Source organism: Cyprinus carpio, chromosome A5, assembly GCF_018340385.1.
Source record: "Cyprinus carpio isolate SPL01 chromosome A5, ASM1834038v1, whole genome shotgun sequence".
Classification (NCBI taxonomy): domain Eukaryota; kingdom Metazoa; phylum Chordata; class Actinopteri; order Cypriniformes; family Cyprinidae; genus Cyprinus; species Cyprinus carpio.
In genome coordinates this window covers 28,118,792-28,135,239 of record NC_056576.1, presented here as the reverse complement: position 1 = coordinate 28,135,239, position 16,448 = coordinate 28,118,792, and the positions used below count along the sequence as shown (strand labels likewise).

The 16,448-nt window shown below is 34.7% G+C and overlaps 1 protein-coding gene across 1 annotated transcript; it reads left to right on the top strand.

Annotated features, from left to right (window-relative positions):
- Positions 1 to 607: 607 nt before the first annotated feature.
- Positions 608 to 15,036, top strand: LOC109087839 (serine/threonine-protein phosphatase with EF-hands 2-like). The gene is made up of 19 exons (XM_042756705.1): positions 608 to 1,114; positions 2,161 to 2,220; positions 2,356 to 2,373; positions 2,540 to 2,548; positions 2,925 to 3,052; positions 6,506 to 6,560; positions 6,657 to 6,832; positions 6,926 to 7,040; positions 7,137 to 7,183; positions 7,295 to 7,461; positions 7,675 to 7,711; positions 8,588 to 8,737; positions 8,825 to 9,172; positions 10,784 to 10,969; positions 11,853 to 11,995; positions 12,179 to 12,285; positions 13,022 to 13,185; positions 13,275 to 13,362; positions 14,053 to 15,036. The coding sequence occupies exons 2-19, from the start codon at positions 2,169 to 2,171 to the stop codon at positions 14,490 to 14,492; spliced, it is 2,430 nt and encodes an 809-aa protein (XP_042612639.1). The 5' UTR covers positions 608 to 1,114; positions 2,161 to 2,168; the 3' UTR covers positions 14,493 to 15,036.
- Positions 15,037 to 16,448: the final 1,412 nt, after the last annotated feature.

The following is a 16,448-nucleotide window of genomic DNA, read 5'->3' as shown; positions in this document are numbered from 1 at the left end:
AAAAAAAAAAGAAAAAATAATAATATGATTTGTTTAATTGGTTTGTTTTGTTTGGATAGTTTTGTTTTTTTTTTTTTCAAAATATCAGCACAACTGCAAATGTATCACTGATTTTAATAACTGTTCAATAAACAAGAAGTTAATATTAAGTGACTTACATTTAAGAAATAACAGTTTTTGCTCTGTTTTGTCAACACACAAATGTATACTTCTGTAATATATTATTGCAATTGTATACTTCCATAATATATTATTGCATGTAATATTAAACATTTAAAAAACATGGCTTATACGTTGAAAGCATGTATGATGGATTCTCCCTTTTATACATGTAATACACAAATAAACTTACTGTACTGAAATGAATTGAATGTCTGATTCTTCTTTATAACAGAGCTCCTTCCTAGACCTCTATATTACAATATATTTACATTTACATTTAATCATTTAGCAGACGCTTTTATCCAAATCGACTTACAAATGAGAACAATAGAAACAATCAGATCAACAAGAGAACAACAACAGTATACATATTATATTAAAATAATTGTTCATTATAATTATTGAGGGCTTTCTGGATCTCGTGCACGTGTCAAAATCATCACAAGAAAATGCTCTCCCCTCAAATGATTTATTTTTTATTTTGGATTTATTACATATGCTGTACTTTACACAGCAATATCCCCCAGACTTCTCCATCTGCTTCCTTTGAAAGTGCCATTTCCTTTACAAAGTCCAGTCAAGTCGCATCAAGCTATTACCCTAATCCCTTTAGGGCTTGTTCACTTAATTCAGCTACACAGATGAAGACCGTTAAGACGCAGAGAAACAAACACACCTAATGAAAGCCTCGGGAGTTTGACACAAGATAATCTCTTATTTTTTAATGAAGTATTGGATTTTTGCTCAGGACATCGAAGGTTTCTCGGGGACACGGGGAAGCGTGTGCCTATGCTTTCTTTGTGTCCTCACAAGCTGATTTATTTCCATTTCTACTATTTGCATTGACTAACTCAAGCACCGATGGGGTACACCAGGCGGATACATTCCTTTGGGTGATATGTTGTGGAAATCAATCTTTTGGGATTTCCTTGATTAAAGAGAAACCCACCAGGTGAGATTTACCCACCTTGATTTGTCATCTCTGGATGTAACCTTTTAGACTATTAAAGACAGAATTTTGCTGACACTATTTACACATCAGTTCAATTCAAAAAAATACACAGAAAAGGTACTAAGTACCAAATCTGATTTTAATAGTAATCTATAATGGCATGAAATCTTTAACCATTTTTTTTTTTAAATAGGCAAGATTTAGTATGGGTTAAATTATGTTACAAATATGTCTACAAAGAAAAATAATTATTTTTTTATAATTCATAGAATATTTTTCATAGTAGCAGTCTTATTCCATTTTACTGTGAGCAAGATTCAAAGCACGTCACATGAGCTTTTGTCAACAGCTCTCTTAAGAAATTTAACCTCAAAACGAGCATGTCTGTTATAATACACTAAACAATTCTGATGTCCGGTGAGCTAATGAATAACCGTCCTTACAAACAAATCTATAAATCCATAAAAAAAAAAAAAATGTGAGATAGTTACTCAAGTTCATAAACTTAAACTCTTTTAATAAATAACAGATTTCTGAGTGTTTTAGAGTGAAGCAGGGTCATCATTGAGAGTTTGAAGCTTGTGGTCTTTCACAGAGTGTGTGTTGACGTTGTCTGCTCTGTAAGAAAGATTGAGGCCAGTGCAAGAGAGCAATGAAGCCAGATTAACTCGCTCTCTGGATCTCATTAATGTGTGCAACAACATAACATTTGGTGTTTTCATGCCAAAAGCTTGAAAATATTGTACAGTATTTTTTATTATCATCAAATCTGTGATATGATTTACTAGGGTAGATTTTTTTTGGTCTGAATTGTAGTATATAATAATATATGATATAAATAATGTATTGTGTAAATTGTGTATTACTAAATTCTTAAACATTTTTTAAAAATCTTATACGTTATACTTTTATAATATAGTTTGTATTAAATAAATATATAAAATACAATTCATAGTGCATGATTCATAAAGTGTCATACAAGTGTCATACAAGTGCTTAATAAAAGTGCTTGTTATACTGACTTGACTCACATTTTCTACCTTCAGGAGAAGCCATGGGGTGTGGTGTCACAAAAACCAGCGAATTCAATAGACGATATGATAAAGGTAAAATGTTTACAATAACATATGAATGGCTAGTGTAATGTAAAAATATATGTATATTTGTGTGAGTTTTGTTTATTCAGAGACTATTTAGTGTGAATATAACTTGACCTAAATGACTTCTTCTTCTTAAAACAGATGGAAATGCCATCCCAGGTGAGTTTTTCCAGTCCAGCAAAGCTTGTGTAAAGCCTTATTTATCTCTCGCAGCTACTGAATTAGAACATGGTTGTCAGTTATTTCTGTGCAGTGTCAATATAAAGGTAAGTAGGCTAACTCGTTTTCTTTCTCAACATGTCTTCTTTTTCATGCATGCCTGCAGCGGCCATAAGTAAGCAAAACTCATCTTTTATGACCACTGTGATGTTTGTTTGACTCTTTTGGGTACATACTATTCAGAGTTATAAGACTTACAGTACACTGTAAAAAATTGTCTAACTTATAAAGGAAAGAAAACAGCCTACTATTTAAATCTTTAAATAGTTTAACTCAGTGTGTTAACTGCTGTTTCTTTGTAATTATTTGTGAAATTTACTAGCAAAAACTTTTTTTTTGTGTGTGTATAAATAATAATATCTCAGATGATACCCTACATAATTCTAGAAGCCGGACATGAATACTATTGCACTTATAACAAAACTGTTCAATTATATTTATTTAAACAAAAAGGAAAAACCCTTCTGACCTCTTTTGCATTCTCTTGAAAGCAATAAAAGCAGCGGTGCTGATCCAGCGCTGGTACCGACAGTATGCGGCTCGCATGGAAATGAGACGCAGATACACCTGGAACATCTTCCAGTCCATGGAGTACGCAGACCTACAAGACCAGATCAAAGTAAGAAATCCATTCTCCACACTATTTTCAATGCAAGAGTGGGTGTCATGCTTTGCAGTTATTTTTTTTTACCTGTACAAAAACAGGCCATTTTGCTGCATGATATTGCAAACTGGTATTTGTTATCATATTATTTGAATTCATTATCATAATCAAAAACACACTGGTTTGTAGTGCAAATCGTTTTACTGTTTACTGCACTTTGACAAACTACTAGTTATTTGGGTCATTCCACGAAATGAGTGCCTTTTGGGTCCCTATGAAATAATCAAGCATAGAATTAATATAACAACAAATACATTTGTTATTTTAAAAACATAACAATACTATGTATTCTTTCAACAATATTACATCAACATAACATCAAAAAAGTCAATTAAATATTATTTAAAACAATTTAAATAGCATTTATGCTGATTAAGGGTAGGGTTTTTGGCCTGTCCCTCACTATGATTTTTATTTTTCAGCAGGACTTTTAATTTGCAAAACGAAGGCAAAATAAATAAATGAATAAAAATCACATTTGCATATTGTTCAAAAGTACAGGGTCATTGTTAAGCAATGTTTTTGGTGTAAGTATATATTTTTTCTGTGTCCACTGATTTCATGCCAGCCCTGTTACCCTCATCAAAAACCCTTTTAAAATAATGGTACATTCAAGTGACATCACTTCCTGGAGGTTACATCATCTCTCAACCAGGATTCCAATACTTAAAACACAAGCATGTTTCTCTCTCTTCTTCTTCTTAAAGGGATACTCCATCCCCAAATTTTGTCATTATTCACTTACCCCCATGTTGTTCCAAACCCGTAAAAGCTTTGTTAGTCTTCGGAACACAATTTAAGATATTTTGGATGAAAACAGGGAGGCTTGAGACTGTCACTGATGGCAGATGGACTATTCTGATGACACTTTTCATACTTTCCTGGACCTTGACACTGTTATTTATTTGGCAGTCTATAGGACATAGTCTCTAGTGTTTTTGTGATCTTGTCTATTAGCTAGCAATTTACAAATTAGTTTGAAATCTTCAAACCCCTTACTGTCAGCCCTGTTACATTTCAGAGTCACAGGTTTTGTCATGCAGGTAACAGGGATGATATAGATTAGGTGCCACACTTTTTGTGTAAAATGCAAAAAATGTTGAAGGCCATAATTGACTAATGCCTATATTATTCAGTGTGGTTGTCATTTGAGCATATGTTACATTTTTTTAGTACTGTTGGTATTGTTACAATTACTATTTTGTTGTTAATGACTGGGATAAGATGATGAGTCTTAGTAAAACTAATTTTTCCCATAATTCATTGTCAATAATGCATTATGCATCCATGTAAATGCAATTACAAACAAGAACAGTAAGGTCACTGCAGGCCCTCCCCAATCTTGCAATGTTCATGAAAGTCAAACCAAAATTTCAGCATCAAGATCTGATTGGTCTGGTTTCAGATGATCATTGGAGGACCAAGATCATCTTCCTTGCCGAGTAATTGAACCAGATCAGTATATTTTCAGTAGTGCTGTCAAATGATTAATCATGATTAATCACATCCAAAATAAAAGTTTTTGTTTACATAGTATATGCGTGTATGCTGTGTATATTTATTATGTATATATAATTACAAACACATGCATGTATACATTTAAGAAAAATATGTTATGTTTATATATTAAATATATTTATATATAATATAAAATATAAGAATATAAATATATAAATGTATATACATGTAAATATTTTCAAAATATTTACTGTATGTGTATGTATTTATATATACATAATAAATATACACAGTACATATACATATAGTATGTAAACAAAAACTTTTATTTTGGATGCGATTAATCGCGATTAATCATTTGACAGCACTAATTTTCAGTTTTGTAAGGGGACACAATCACAAAGCCAAATAGATGGACACATGATCTAATTACAATACCCTTAAAACATTAGATATTTTAGAAATATAATGCGCTTCAGTAATACAAATATGCCAAGTAAGTGCAAAACAATATAATGCAATTTAAAACAGTAAAACTTTACAATATTATGTAAACAAATATGTCCATTGATTGTATGCTGAAGAATGTGTGTCCTGTCATCCCTGTTACTCGGGTCAGACCTGTGACTGACGTCAGTCCTGTTGCCGTAATTAATTTTATAAAAATGTAAAAAATTATATTTGATACGGCCTTTCGGGTTTTTCCATTGTAACTTTAAATATGTTTTATTTTGGACAAAGCCCTTTTTTAAAAATCTCTCTTAATTGACGTGGTCACCCTCCAAAATTACTATATTCTTGGTCATCTGAATGACAAATATAAATATATTTTTAAAAATCCAAAATTTAAAATTCCCAGTGAACTAAAATGCTGCTCATATACATATGTGAAAAAAAAAAACTATTGCATAGTTCTAATGAAAACTTTTGTATATAGTAATGCTTGTGTCTGTAACAGGGTTGACAAAAATACCAAAACATGAGGTAGAAAAATTGTCATAAAATTAGAAATTACAGAGAGATGGCACAATGCAATTTCTTGTCATTTTAATGGGCACCTATTATCCAAAATCCACTTTTACATGGTGTTTGGACATAAATGTGTGTTGGCAGTGTGAACACAACCACCCTACAATGATAAAAATCCACCCACTCCTTATTTTAAATCTCCACTATACCAAATCAGTCTCATTAGACATGCTGTTTTGATTCTCTGAGCAGTGTGACGTCACACGGTTTAGGCCCCGCCCACGGACACTGACTGACACCTCCGTATTAGCAGAGACCTGAGTGAGCCGCACACAATCCACCATGTTTATCCTAATGCTAGAGCATTTAAAACCAGTATTCAAATCATAAATATCTTCTTATTAAAGCTATAGAAGTTATTCAAGAGCAGTGAGTGATTTTCTGTATAGGTTCTGTATATATTGCTGCTGTCACTTAATATACAGATCTAATGTAAACATGCGGTTTCTTTCCCAGCTGTTTACCTTCACAGACATAACCAAAAGTTTTTGTAATATGTTTTTAACATGACCTTGTGTTTATTTGACAGTTTAAGCGCAAACAGAGATGAAATAGAACTTACTTTAGTAACGTTTCTCACATGTTGTGTGGTGTGACAGCCCTTTTTTTTAAAAATCTCTCTTAATTGACATGTGGTCACCCTCCAAAATTTGTATATTCTATGTATGATTTCATGGAATGACCCATTTATCTGTATAGTGGCTAATGAATCGGAGGTCACGCACATTCACAGGAAATAACATACTTCCGCGTAGCAAAATAAGGTGGATAGTCTATCCAAAACTTGCAAGCTTGCAATTTTCAGAGAGATGGAAAATGAATGAATGAATGAATGAATGAATGAATGGTCTACTTAATTTAACTGTGAAAACTGCAAACAGCTATAATATGATATGACAAATAATTTTCTTTCTCACACAGTTATACAATTTTCTTGGTTACCTGATGGATAACTTCACTCGATCAAGCAGTGAACGTAATAGAAGCTGTTGCATATAAACACGTAACATATATACAGCCTTCCCTTGGAATCTATCCATGCTAAACACATCCTTTATGTTTTACCATGTAGGAAAACTGATCTCACATATCTTCAGAGAAAACGAGGTTTGCAGAGATGCAGAGTGGGAGAGATACTTCAGCTACACCAATATTGATGTCCCAGACATTTACTGTGGCCCACGACTAACCTTTCCTTTAGATATGGATCAGGTTGCTGATCTTGTAGAGGCCTTTAAAAACAAACAAGTAGGTTTTCCAGGAGGATGCATTAAATATATGTTTTATGTATATGACAATCAGACGCCTTTAACCATGTACACTTCTGGTTTCTCCAAGCAGCAGCTTCACTCTCGTTACGTTCTTCAGCTTCTTCTGGAAACATGGAAGTTGCTCAGAGTGTTGCCAAATATCAACCGAGTCTCTACATGCCATAGCAAAGAAATAACCATTTGTGGTGAGAGTGGCTGACAGATCATTTTACTTTTTCATTTTTTTTTATTAAAACACTATTCAATGCCCCTTCTAAATAAAATGATGAACTTTATTACAGGTGATTTACATGGGCAATTAGAAGACTTGCTACTAATATTTTACAAGGTTGGTATTAATTTATTTTACACTTAGCTACAATATTGTGTTAGCCTGATAAATCATGTCTTTAAGTGTACCTGTTCCTATGGATTTGGGGGGCGGTGTTTATTTTTCCAGAATGGAATGCCATCACTGGAGAAACCCTATGTTTTCAATGGAGACTTTGTGGACCGAGGCAAAGACTCCATGGAGATTCTGCTCATATTGTTTGCTTTCCTGCTTGTGTATCCTGGAAATGTTTATCTTAATCGAGGAAACCATGAAGATCACATCATTAATCTGAGGTAATGGATATGTGCTGAACACATGTATTCACTAACACACTATATAAGATACTCTTAAAACGTTGGACAGTACTTGTATTTTGCAGCTTAGTAAATTTAAAGCTAACGATACCAGTATCATTAAATGGTCTGACTGATTTCCCTTTTCTACAAGAAAAACTTGTACCACTTTGAATTTTGTTTTTGTGAAAAAATGTAATTTTCTCTTCAAAGGTATGGCTTCACCAAAGAAGTACTGAGCAAATACAAGGTAGGCCATTAATTAGGCCTGCATCTAATATCTGTGCACTGTAATTCCTCAGAGTTTGTTTACAATATGGTGTTAGCTGTTTATCTTCATTATGAAACAGTAAGGGATTTCCTCACACTTTCTTTCCAAAAATAGCACTAATTAACAGAAAGCGGCCTGCTCAGACTTACAGTTTAAAAGGGGAAACTCTGGTCAGTTCTCCTGCAGTTATTTTCACAGTTAATGCGGGCTAGTCCTCGGTAAGAGGATTACAATGAGCAGGCTTCAAGACTTATGACACCTTACAAAGGAAATTGAATATACGGATCCAGAGTCCGTTTTTACTATATTTATATTAGCATTTTAAAGTATTTCTGGCTGTCAATTAGCTGGAAAACTAATAAACTTTTGATTGACATTTGATTAGTAGGGAATTTAATATACAGTTATGAGTCATTTGTACTATATTTAGACTAGTATTCTTAAAGACAATCTGGAAAGCCTTTATGTATTATACATTATAAAAGTATTCATAATGTATGTTGTAATACATCATATCTTTTCATAAATAATTGTAACCAAAGTTAAAATGCATTATAATTTTTGAAGGTTTGTTTGTGTAGTATAATGTGTTTTAATGCATGATACTTTGTAAAGGTGTAACAATGAATAGATGCGTATTATAATGTATTATAAAAGGGGTTACGTTTATTCATGAGATCATTCTATCAATGCATTACAAGGTGCATTACAAGGCATAATTAATCCATTAAAACTACTTTTATAATGTGTTATATATAAAGGTTTCAAGTAAAGAAAATGCATAAGCTTCACATTATGGGGCAATTTATTTGATGTGCATTGTTTCCTCAAATCTCTCTGTTCAATTACATTAAGCTGCACGGGAAGCGTATTCTCAAGTTGCTCCAGAAGATCTTCAGCTGGTTGCCTTTAGTGACAGTAATCGACCAGCGGGTGCTGATAGTCCATGGAGGAGTCTCAGACACCACTGATCTCGCTCTGATAGCGCGAGTGGACAGACACAGAGTGAGTCCAACAAATGGTTAACATGTTGTTAAAGCATGAACATCTCCTTTTTTTTAACTGATGTTAAAAAATAGTGTTCTTCTACAGTATGTGTCTGCTCTGAGGCCTCCTAAGAAGAAGACTCCATCACGTATTAATGTATATGCGAATTCAGAGCTTTATCATGAGATGATCAACTGTAAGAATACAACGGGCTCGCTGACCTTTCCCAAACCGTTTGGTGCTCGGGAGAGTTTTCAGAGACGCTCCCTTCAGGACTTCTCAAGCACCATGGCTCGGGCGCTTGAAGGGGAGTTCGAGGTTCGCCGTAGACAAGCAGAGTTTAGCCTGTCCAGCTTCAGCAAGTCTCACAACATTCTGAGCACTACTCTGTCGCCTGACTCTGAACCAGACTCATCACAGTTCACCGACACCAGCAATGATGAGTGGAAACAGGTGGGCTTCTTAGACCATTTTGTGCTGTTGTACATGTATGGTTTGACTGATTTGCAGTACTAAATGTCCTTAAAGAGTGATTCTCAACCTTTTCTACTCCCATTATCCATAACAATATTCGATGGCCTAATGAATTTTCCAGTTGTTTGTGATTTACTACTGGATAGTGTTAAATACTTAATACTTTAAGGGTTAAAGATATTTAAGTATAAAAGATACAGAGTTTTTATATTTTTATTAAAATAAAATATTTTTGCTCACAATTTTTACCTGATAAAAATTGGCAGTGAAGAAACATTATTGGTTCAGTAAACAATACCTAAAAGAACCTTTCACCACTGTAAAAAAAAAAACCTTTTGTGGAAAGGAAGGATTTCAATGATGTTTAAGGTTCTTCCAGCAAGAACAACTGTACCAATGCAATACATGTATAGTTTTGCAGCATTTATTTCAACTCATCCCTCAGTGTATAAATGTAAACATATACTGAATTTGGAGTACTGCACTTAATGTATGGAAACTTTTGGAAAAGACAAAATAAATGTTAAAATACAAAAAAAAAATGATAAGAAAGTATATTCACAAGAAAAATGTAACATGAGACTAGTGGGATAAACTTGTTTAGTAATCTGGAACATTCCTTTTAAAAGGCAAAACAAACTATTTTATATTCCCCTTTTGTAATTGTAAATGAAAGCCCACCAAAATAAATGTTAAAATACACAAAAAGTGTAACAAAGTACAAAGTCGAGAGAAACACTCGAAGCAACTTATTAAAGCAACTTTTTCTTTCAATTAAGGAACATTTCTAAGATAAGAGCCCTGGTGTCAAAGGTCGAGTTGGAGATGATTATTCATGCTTTTATTTCGTCTCGTTTAGACTATTGTAACAGTCTTTTTATTTGCATTAATAGGAAGGATCTTTGTCGTCTCCAGACTGTTCAAAATTCTGCTGCTAGGCTTTTTAACCCACACGAGTAAAAGGGCACATATTACTCCTATTTTAGCTTCTCTTCATTGGCTACCAGTGAAATTTAGAATGCACTTTAAAATTTTGGTTCTAACTTTTAGAGCCTTACAAGGACAGGCACCCCCATACATCTTTGACCTGATACAGCTGCGTACGTCCTCACGTAGTCTGAGATCAACAGGCCAGAGATTTTTAGTTGCCCCCCATACACATTTTAAAACTAGAGGGTACCGTTCATTTCAAGTTGTGGCACCTCGGTTGTGGAACGCTTTGCCTCCTTCCATACGCTGCCTGGATTGTGTGGAAAATTTTAAAACCCAGTTGAAAACTCTTCTTTTTAAAGAGGCTTTTAACTAGACTGTAGGGTGGCCTTATGTGTACTTTTGTTTATTTTGATTATGTGCTGTAATGTATTTATATGTGTTGTGGATTCTACCTATTGTTGTGAAGCACTTTGTGATTTTTATCTGTGAAATGTGCTATACAAATAAATTTTACTTACTTACTTACTTACTTACTTAAAGTGTAGCCACAAGACAAATGTTAGCGTTATACATGCTAACATGAGACAAGTGAGATAAATTTGCCCTTTAATCTGGAACGTTCAAATAGTTTTACATTCTCCTCTTCTGTGCCATCAGATTTTGGACCTGCTGTGGAGTGACCCCATGTCTCAGGACGGTTGCATTCCCAATGAGGTCCGTGGCGGAGGCTGTTATTGGGGTCCTGATGTCACAGAGGACTTTCTGAACAGGCACAATCTCCAGCTCATCATACGCTCACACGAGTGCAAACAGGACGGATACGAGTTTTGCCACAATCGTAAGGTGAGGAACTCTCAGACAGACTTTTGAAAAGAAGATAATAATGACTATGTCAGTTTGGCTAAAATTAAAACAGAGTTCTTTTTAGTAGTTTTTAGATGTGAGTCAGGCAATGACTGAATTTATATGAACATGCTCATTTAAAGGCATTACACAATCTTACATTAACGTTCATGTACTTATGTTAATTTTAACTCATGTTAATTTAAAGCAGTTTTTAGGACACTATGTCCTGTGAGTAAAATAGTAATTCTCTAGCCGAGCTCAGAGTAAAATTATTCTTCAGAGGTTGCCCTTTCATATCTCAAGAAAAGCAAGTTCACATTTACTGTACAGTAAGCATAATAAGCATCTCAAAAGCTTCTCCTAAAAAAATCAATTTGAGAAGAACATAAAGAGAGATAAACAGTTCAAGGTAACACTTTCTTTCAAGAACCAATTCTCACTATTAACTAGCTGCTTATTTGCATGCATATTACTAAAAAACTGGCCATTTATTAGTACTTATAAAGCATATATTAATGGATTATTCTGCATAACTGTATTTTAGAAACCTTAATCCTACCCCACACCTATCTTGCTTACTATTAATCAGCAGTTTATTGAAGAAATAGCGAATATGTGTTCCCTATTTTAAAATGCAACCGAGTTCTCCTTAGTGTTTTTTCCCTTTCTTTTAGGAGAACATCAAGATCATTTTAATTTATCATAAAATCAAAATCATTTACTGCATCACCTATGCTTCAGTTGTCCAAATAGACATTATACAGTTTTAAGTTTAGGTTAAATATCCAAATACTTTTGTATATTTGTAGAAATGTTGTTGACAGTTTTTAAGGTTGATTTGATTAGGTTGTTTATGGTTGTCCCTCCATGCATTTTTCAGGTCCTGACGCTTTTTTCAGCCTCTAACTATTATGAGGTTGGCAGTAACAGAGGAGCTTTCATCAGGCTGGGTCCAGATCTCGTGCCCTACTTTGTTCAGTATCGGGCCACCAGTATGACCCGAGGACTGAGCTTTCCACAAAAGTAATCAACATGATACCATCAGCCATTTGAACTAGAGGAATGATTTTCATTCACAATTTTAAATGTATTGATGTATTACAGCAGAAGTTGTGTTGTAATCATTGGATATGAATGTTACTATTGTTGTTACGGTGTTCGAGTTTCATTGTCATGTTTCTGGCTAATTTCTTGATGTTCTTTCAGTGTTAAACGCACAGAGCATACAGCTCTCAAAGCTCTACGAGAGCTACTGTTTGTGCACAAGTCAGATCTCCTCAGTGCCTTTCAAGAGATTGATAAGGAGAACACAGGTATGCACAACTATCTGGCATGAAATGCATATTTTAATACAGTACTACAGTATTCTGCCACCTAGTGATATGATGATATCACTACCACTTATTAACTAAATAGCTAAAGAATATAAACAGAATTCAGACTATTTAATATCTGAAAACAGTCCGCTTGTTAAGTTTGACATCTCATTACTGTTTCCAGGTCCAAACGCTCTATCAGATGCCAAAAGCAAACAACAAAATGTGCTAATAATAAACTCTCACTGTATCCGGTAATAACAGAAAAAAAATAAAGATACTAATCTTAACATCATTCTGAGATCTCAGATGGCCAGACTGTGAATCATCCATTATGCATCATTAAAATATTGGTGCCTGGGATGCTGTGGGCTCTAAGACTACTGAGTTTTTTTTTCTTTTAGCTTAAACGTGTGATATGAATAAACAATGCTCATAAACATAGTATGAGATAGAACTCTCAGATGAAATGAGAAGAGGCTTGAACTCAGAAACAGTATTCCTTACGTCATGACTTTAAGGGATAGTTCACCTTCAGTTGCTGGTCCCCATTGACTTCCAAGTATGGAGAAAAAAAAAACAACACAATGCAAGTCAATGAGGACCAGCAAAGGTGAACTATCCCTTTAACAAGTGGATAGGTTTTCTAGTTACTTTTAGTGGCTGGTTTTGCAGTTGTAAGTAATGAGCAGAAGTATTTAATATTTTCTCTGTCTGATCTTTGACCTGACAGGACTGATCTGTTTGAATGACTGGGGGGGTGCAATCGAGCGAGTTCTTCACCTGGATCTGCCTTGGCAAGTGCTTCATCCTCAGATAGTGTCCAGCACCAAAGATGGAAAGCTGAACTATCAAGGCTGGTTCCATGATCTTGCCTTAAAAAAGCCCAGATCCGAGGTAAAGCAGATGTGATCATCCTCTGTGTTTGTAATGCAAAATGGCTGTCGATGCGTTGCAGAAACTGCTATCCTCTGTTCTGACTACAGCACATTGAGCAGACTATGCTGGAGACACTTTATAGACATCGCTCCACACTGGAGACCATTTTCAGAATAGTGGACACCGATAATTCAGGTATGAAAAATATTTGCAGATAATAATAATAATAACTCATTCAAGTCTTTTAGACTTTTATAGATCGTATTGTGAATGATTCATCCATGTATAGGTTTCTTTTTTAATGCTTTTTTGATCTTGTAATATTTCATCAAAAAACACATAAATGTCATCTTCCAGTGAAAACAACTGGCATAACTGGCATTCTCTCTGGTGATGTATGCCAGACTTTTCCCAATTATTTATTTATTAATTTATTCCCACTTAAATTCCGCCCCTTTTTGCATTCGTTTTTCAAGTCCCTGCTCTACAGTTTTTAATAATCTGATGTACATCACAGTATGGAAGAAAAGATCAGTCGCTTCTTCAGTTTTATTGTGACTTTACATAAATGGTAACTCAGAAACAAATGACTAGTATTTTTAAATATATGTTCAAAAGGACATAATCTCATGAAACTTATTTTTAATTTGTTTTCAAAAGGACATAATCTCATGAAACTTATTTTTTTCAACAAAGTTTCTTGAATGTTCAAAAAAATACATTGCAGAGCTAAGAGGACAGGTCAGCCAATCAAACTCCTGCCGAAGGGTCAATTGATTGCGCAGTGATTTCCCTGTTGAAGACAATTCCTGCCGAAACATACAAAATGTAGTTGGATGGCTTTGAATAGCACACTCCCATGGCCTGTGTTTCCGTTTCTCGCAGGTTTCATCACTTTTGAGGATTTCCGACAGACGTTGAAACTGCTCAGTGCCTATCTGAAAATGGAGATCTCTGATGAGGTCATCAACGAGCTGGTTATCAGCACCGACACAAATAATGACGGTAGCATTGACATTGATGAGTTTATGGAGGCTTTCCGGCTGGTGGACAAAAGCAGACTCGAGAGAGGTAAAAGTCTACTAAAGCTCAAGCAGGACTGTCAGAGCCTTCCTCTGGAGACAGAAACCCCACAGACAGCCGATTCTACAGCTCCACAGATGTCACAATGTCTAACCTCGCAGACTGCTGATTCGCCAGCTTCAAATACTGCAGATAATGCATGCTCTCAGACTGCAAATCTTGCTGCTTCACACACTGAAGACAATCCTGCTTCACAGACTGAAGATCTCTGCCACATTTCTGTTGTTGTTAAACCACAATAACAGTTGACTGTTGTAAAATTACACTGTTATAAGCTATAGCCTTCCCTTGGTATTTAACCCTGCCCCCAGATTAACCTTTTTAGTCTTTAATCTTCCCCTCTTAACCAAATATACTTCATGGTTCAGGTTTAGAATACACCTGGATGTTTAGTGCTCAACAGTAAATGTTCTCCATGCTTCGTTACTGTACTGCATTGTATTGCAAGCTGCTGATATTTCAAGGATTTATGCATTTGTTTTTATCTCCCTAAAAACAAGTTTAAGATAAAGAGGCTTCTAGTATTTGCCTTCATTGCAAATTTATTAACATATTCTGTATCAAAACCATCAGTATCTTGATAATACTCCATGACATAACTATAGACTAAATGTTGGACGTAATGTATCTGATGTCTGTGTAGATGTGCAAGTAAATGGGTAGACAGTTTGAAAACTTTTTTTCTGCTACTTGTGTTTTAAGAGCAATTTTTTAATAAGAGGCATGTTGACGTCGAGCTCTATGATCTGTTGCTGTAAGCAAATAAAAGGCATTGTCCTAGAACACAGACCAGCCAAAAAGCGGACTGATGCTTTCCTTTCCCACACGCCGACTGAAGGAATAGAGTTTTGTTATTAAAAATAACATAGAGGGAGTGTATTCACAGTTTTATGCAGTCGTAATGCTGTGAGGAAGTATTTCTTAAGCATTTTATAACAAAAATCCGTCTCATACGCAGAGCGTCTTGCACAGTCACAGCTTGTAGGCCTACTTATTATTAAAACAAACAGAAAGCAAATAAGCAGCATTATTAATTGTAGTTTACATATGCTATGATAAATTTGAGCATAGATTTTAATTCTTATTTTACATGTACTTGTAAAATAATGGAACATTAGGTCATGAATATTGTCTCAAAAGTCATGGAAAAGTCCTTGAAATTTATTGGTAAAAATGTGCATGAACCCTTATAATTCTTTTTTCTCATGAATATTGTCTCAAAAGTCATGGAAATGTAATATAAATTTATATACAAAAATGTGCATGCACACACACACACACACACACACACACACACACACACACACACACACACACAGTGCATGAACCCTTATAATTCTTTTTTTGGTTATTAATAACTGCGATTCCCCACTAGGAGGCGGTGCACTGATGTGTCTGTGTAAAGACTGAGGTTTCAGACGAGTTTGGAGCCATATATCGCCCTCTTCACGTGAAGAGGGACTGTCTGTGTGGGTGGTGGAAGGCATGGACAAGTACAGTTACAGCTAGTCTTCACATGTCTGCTGTGAGTCACTGCATATCACGAAAAGCTCGTTTTTTTCGTCAAGTTTCATCAGATCTCCCACTCTATTATACCTCACTTTCTTATCAGAGGTTATCACTTGTTTCAACACTTTTCTGTAGTTGTGGCCAACTGGGTTGGTTGTCTTAACGGCCAAGACCTTTTTACATCTAGGTTACTGAGTGACGCAGGAAAAATTTGAGTTGCTTCATTTCATCTGATACCAAATACCTTGAAAAGGCCATCAGGAGTGACAAAACGATGAAAGTCCTTCAACTGGGGTTTAGTGTGTCACATTAACAACAAATTAAATCTTCAACTTTGGACAGATTTGGACAGATTTGAACAATTTGGCCATGCCGTTCCTCATTAAAGAGGTCAACCAAAAATGGATATTAATTATTATTGTCATTACTTTCTCACCACAATGTCAATCTAAACCCTAAAACGTTAATAGTAGAGGCTTTTGTAGACTTGGAAAAATAGTACAAGTTATGTCTACTATATATTTATTGATTCATAGTTTTTCACTAAGACATAATGTTACAGAAGATTTCTATTTAAAATAAATCTTTTTGGAACTTTCCATTCATAAAAGAACCAGGAAAAATTGAAGCACTTTTCACCAAAATATTTAGCAGCCCAACTGTTTTAAACATTGATATAGTTTTTTATT

What these genes read in the sequence shown, in the direction of transcription:
- LOC109087839 (XM_042756705.1), top strand. Translation starts at nt 2,169, where the DNA reads ATGGGGTGTGGTGTCACAAAAACCAGCGAATTCAATAGACGATATGAT. An exon ending in CGCGAGTGGACAGACACAGA is followed by an intron (nt 8,738 to 8,824) that starts GTGAGTCCAACA and finishes GTTCTTCTACAG; the next exon opens with TATGTGTCTGCTCTGAGGCC. An exon ending in TAAAAAAGCCCAGATCCGAG is followed by an intron (nt 13,186 to 13,274) that starts GTAAAGCAGATG and finishes TTCTGACTACAG; the next exon opens with CACATTGAGCAGACTATGCT.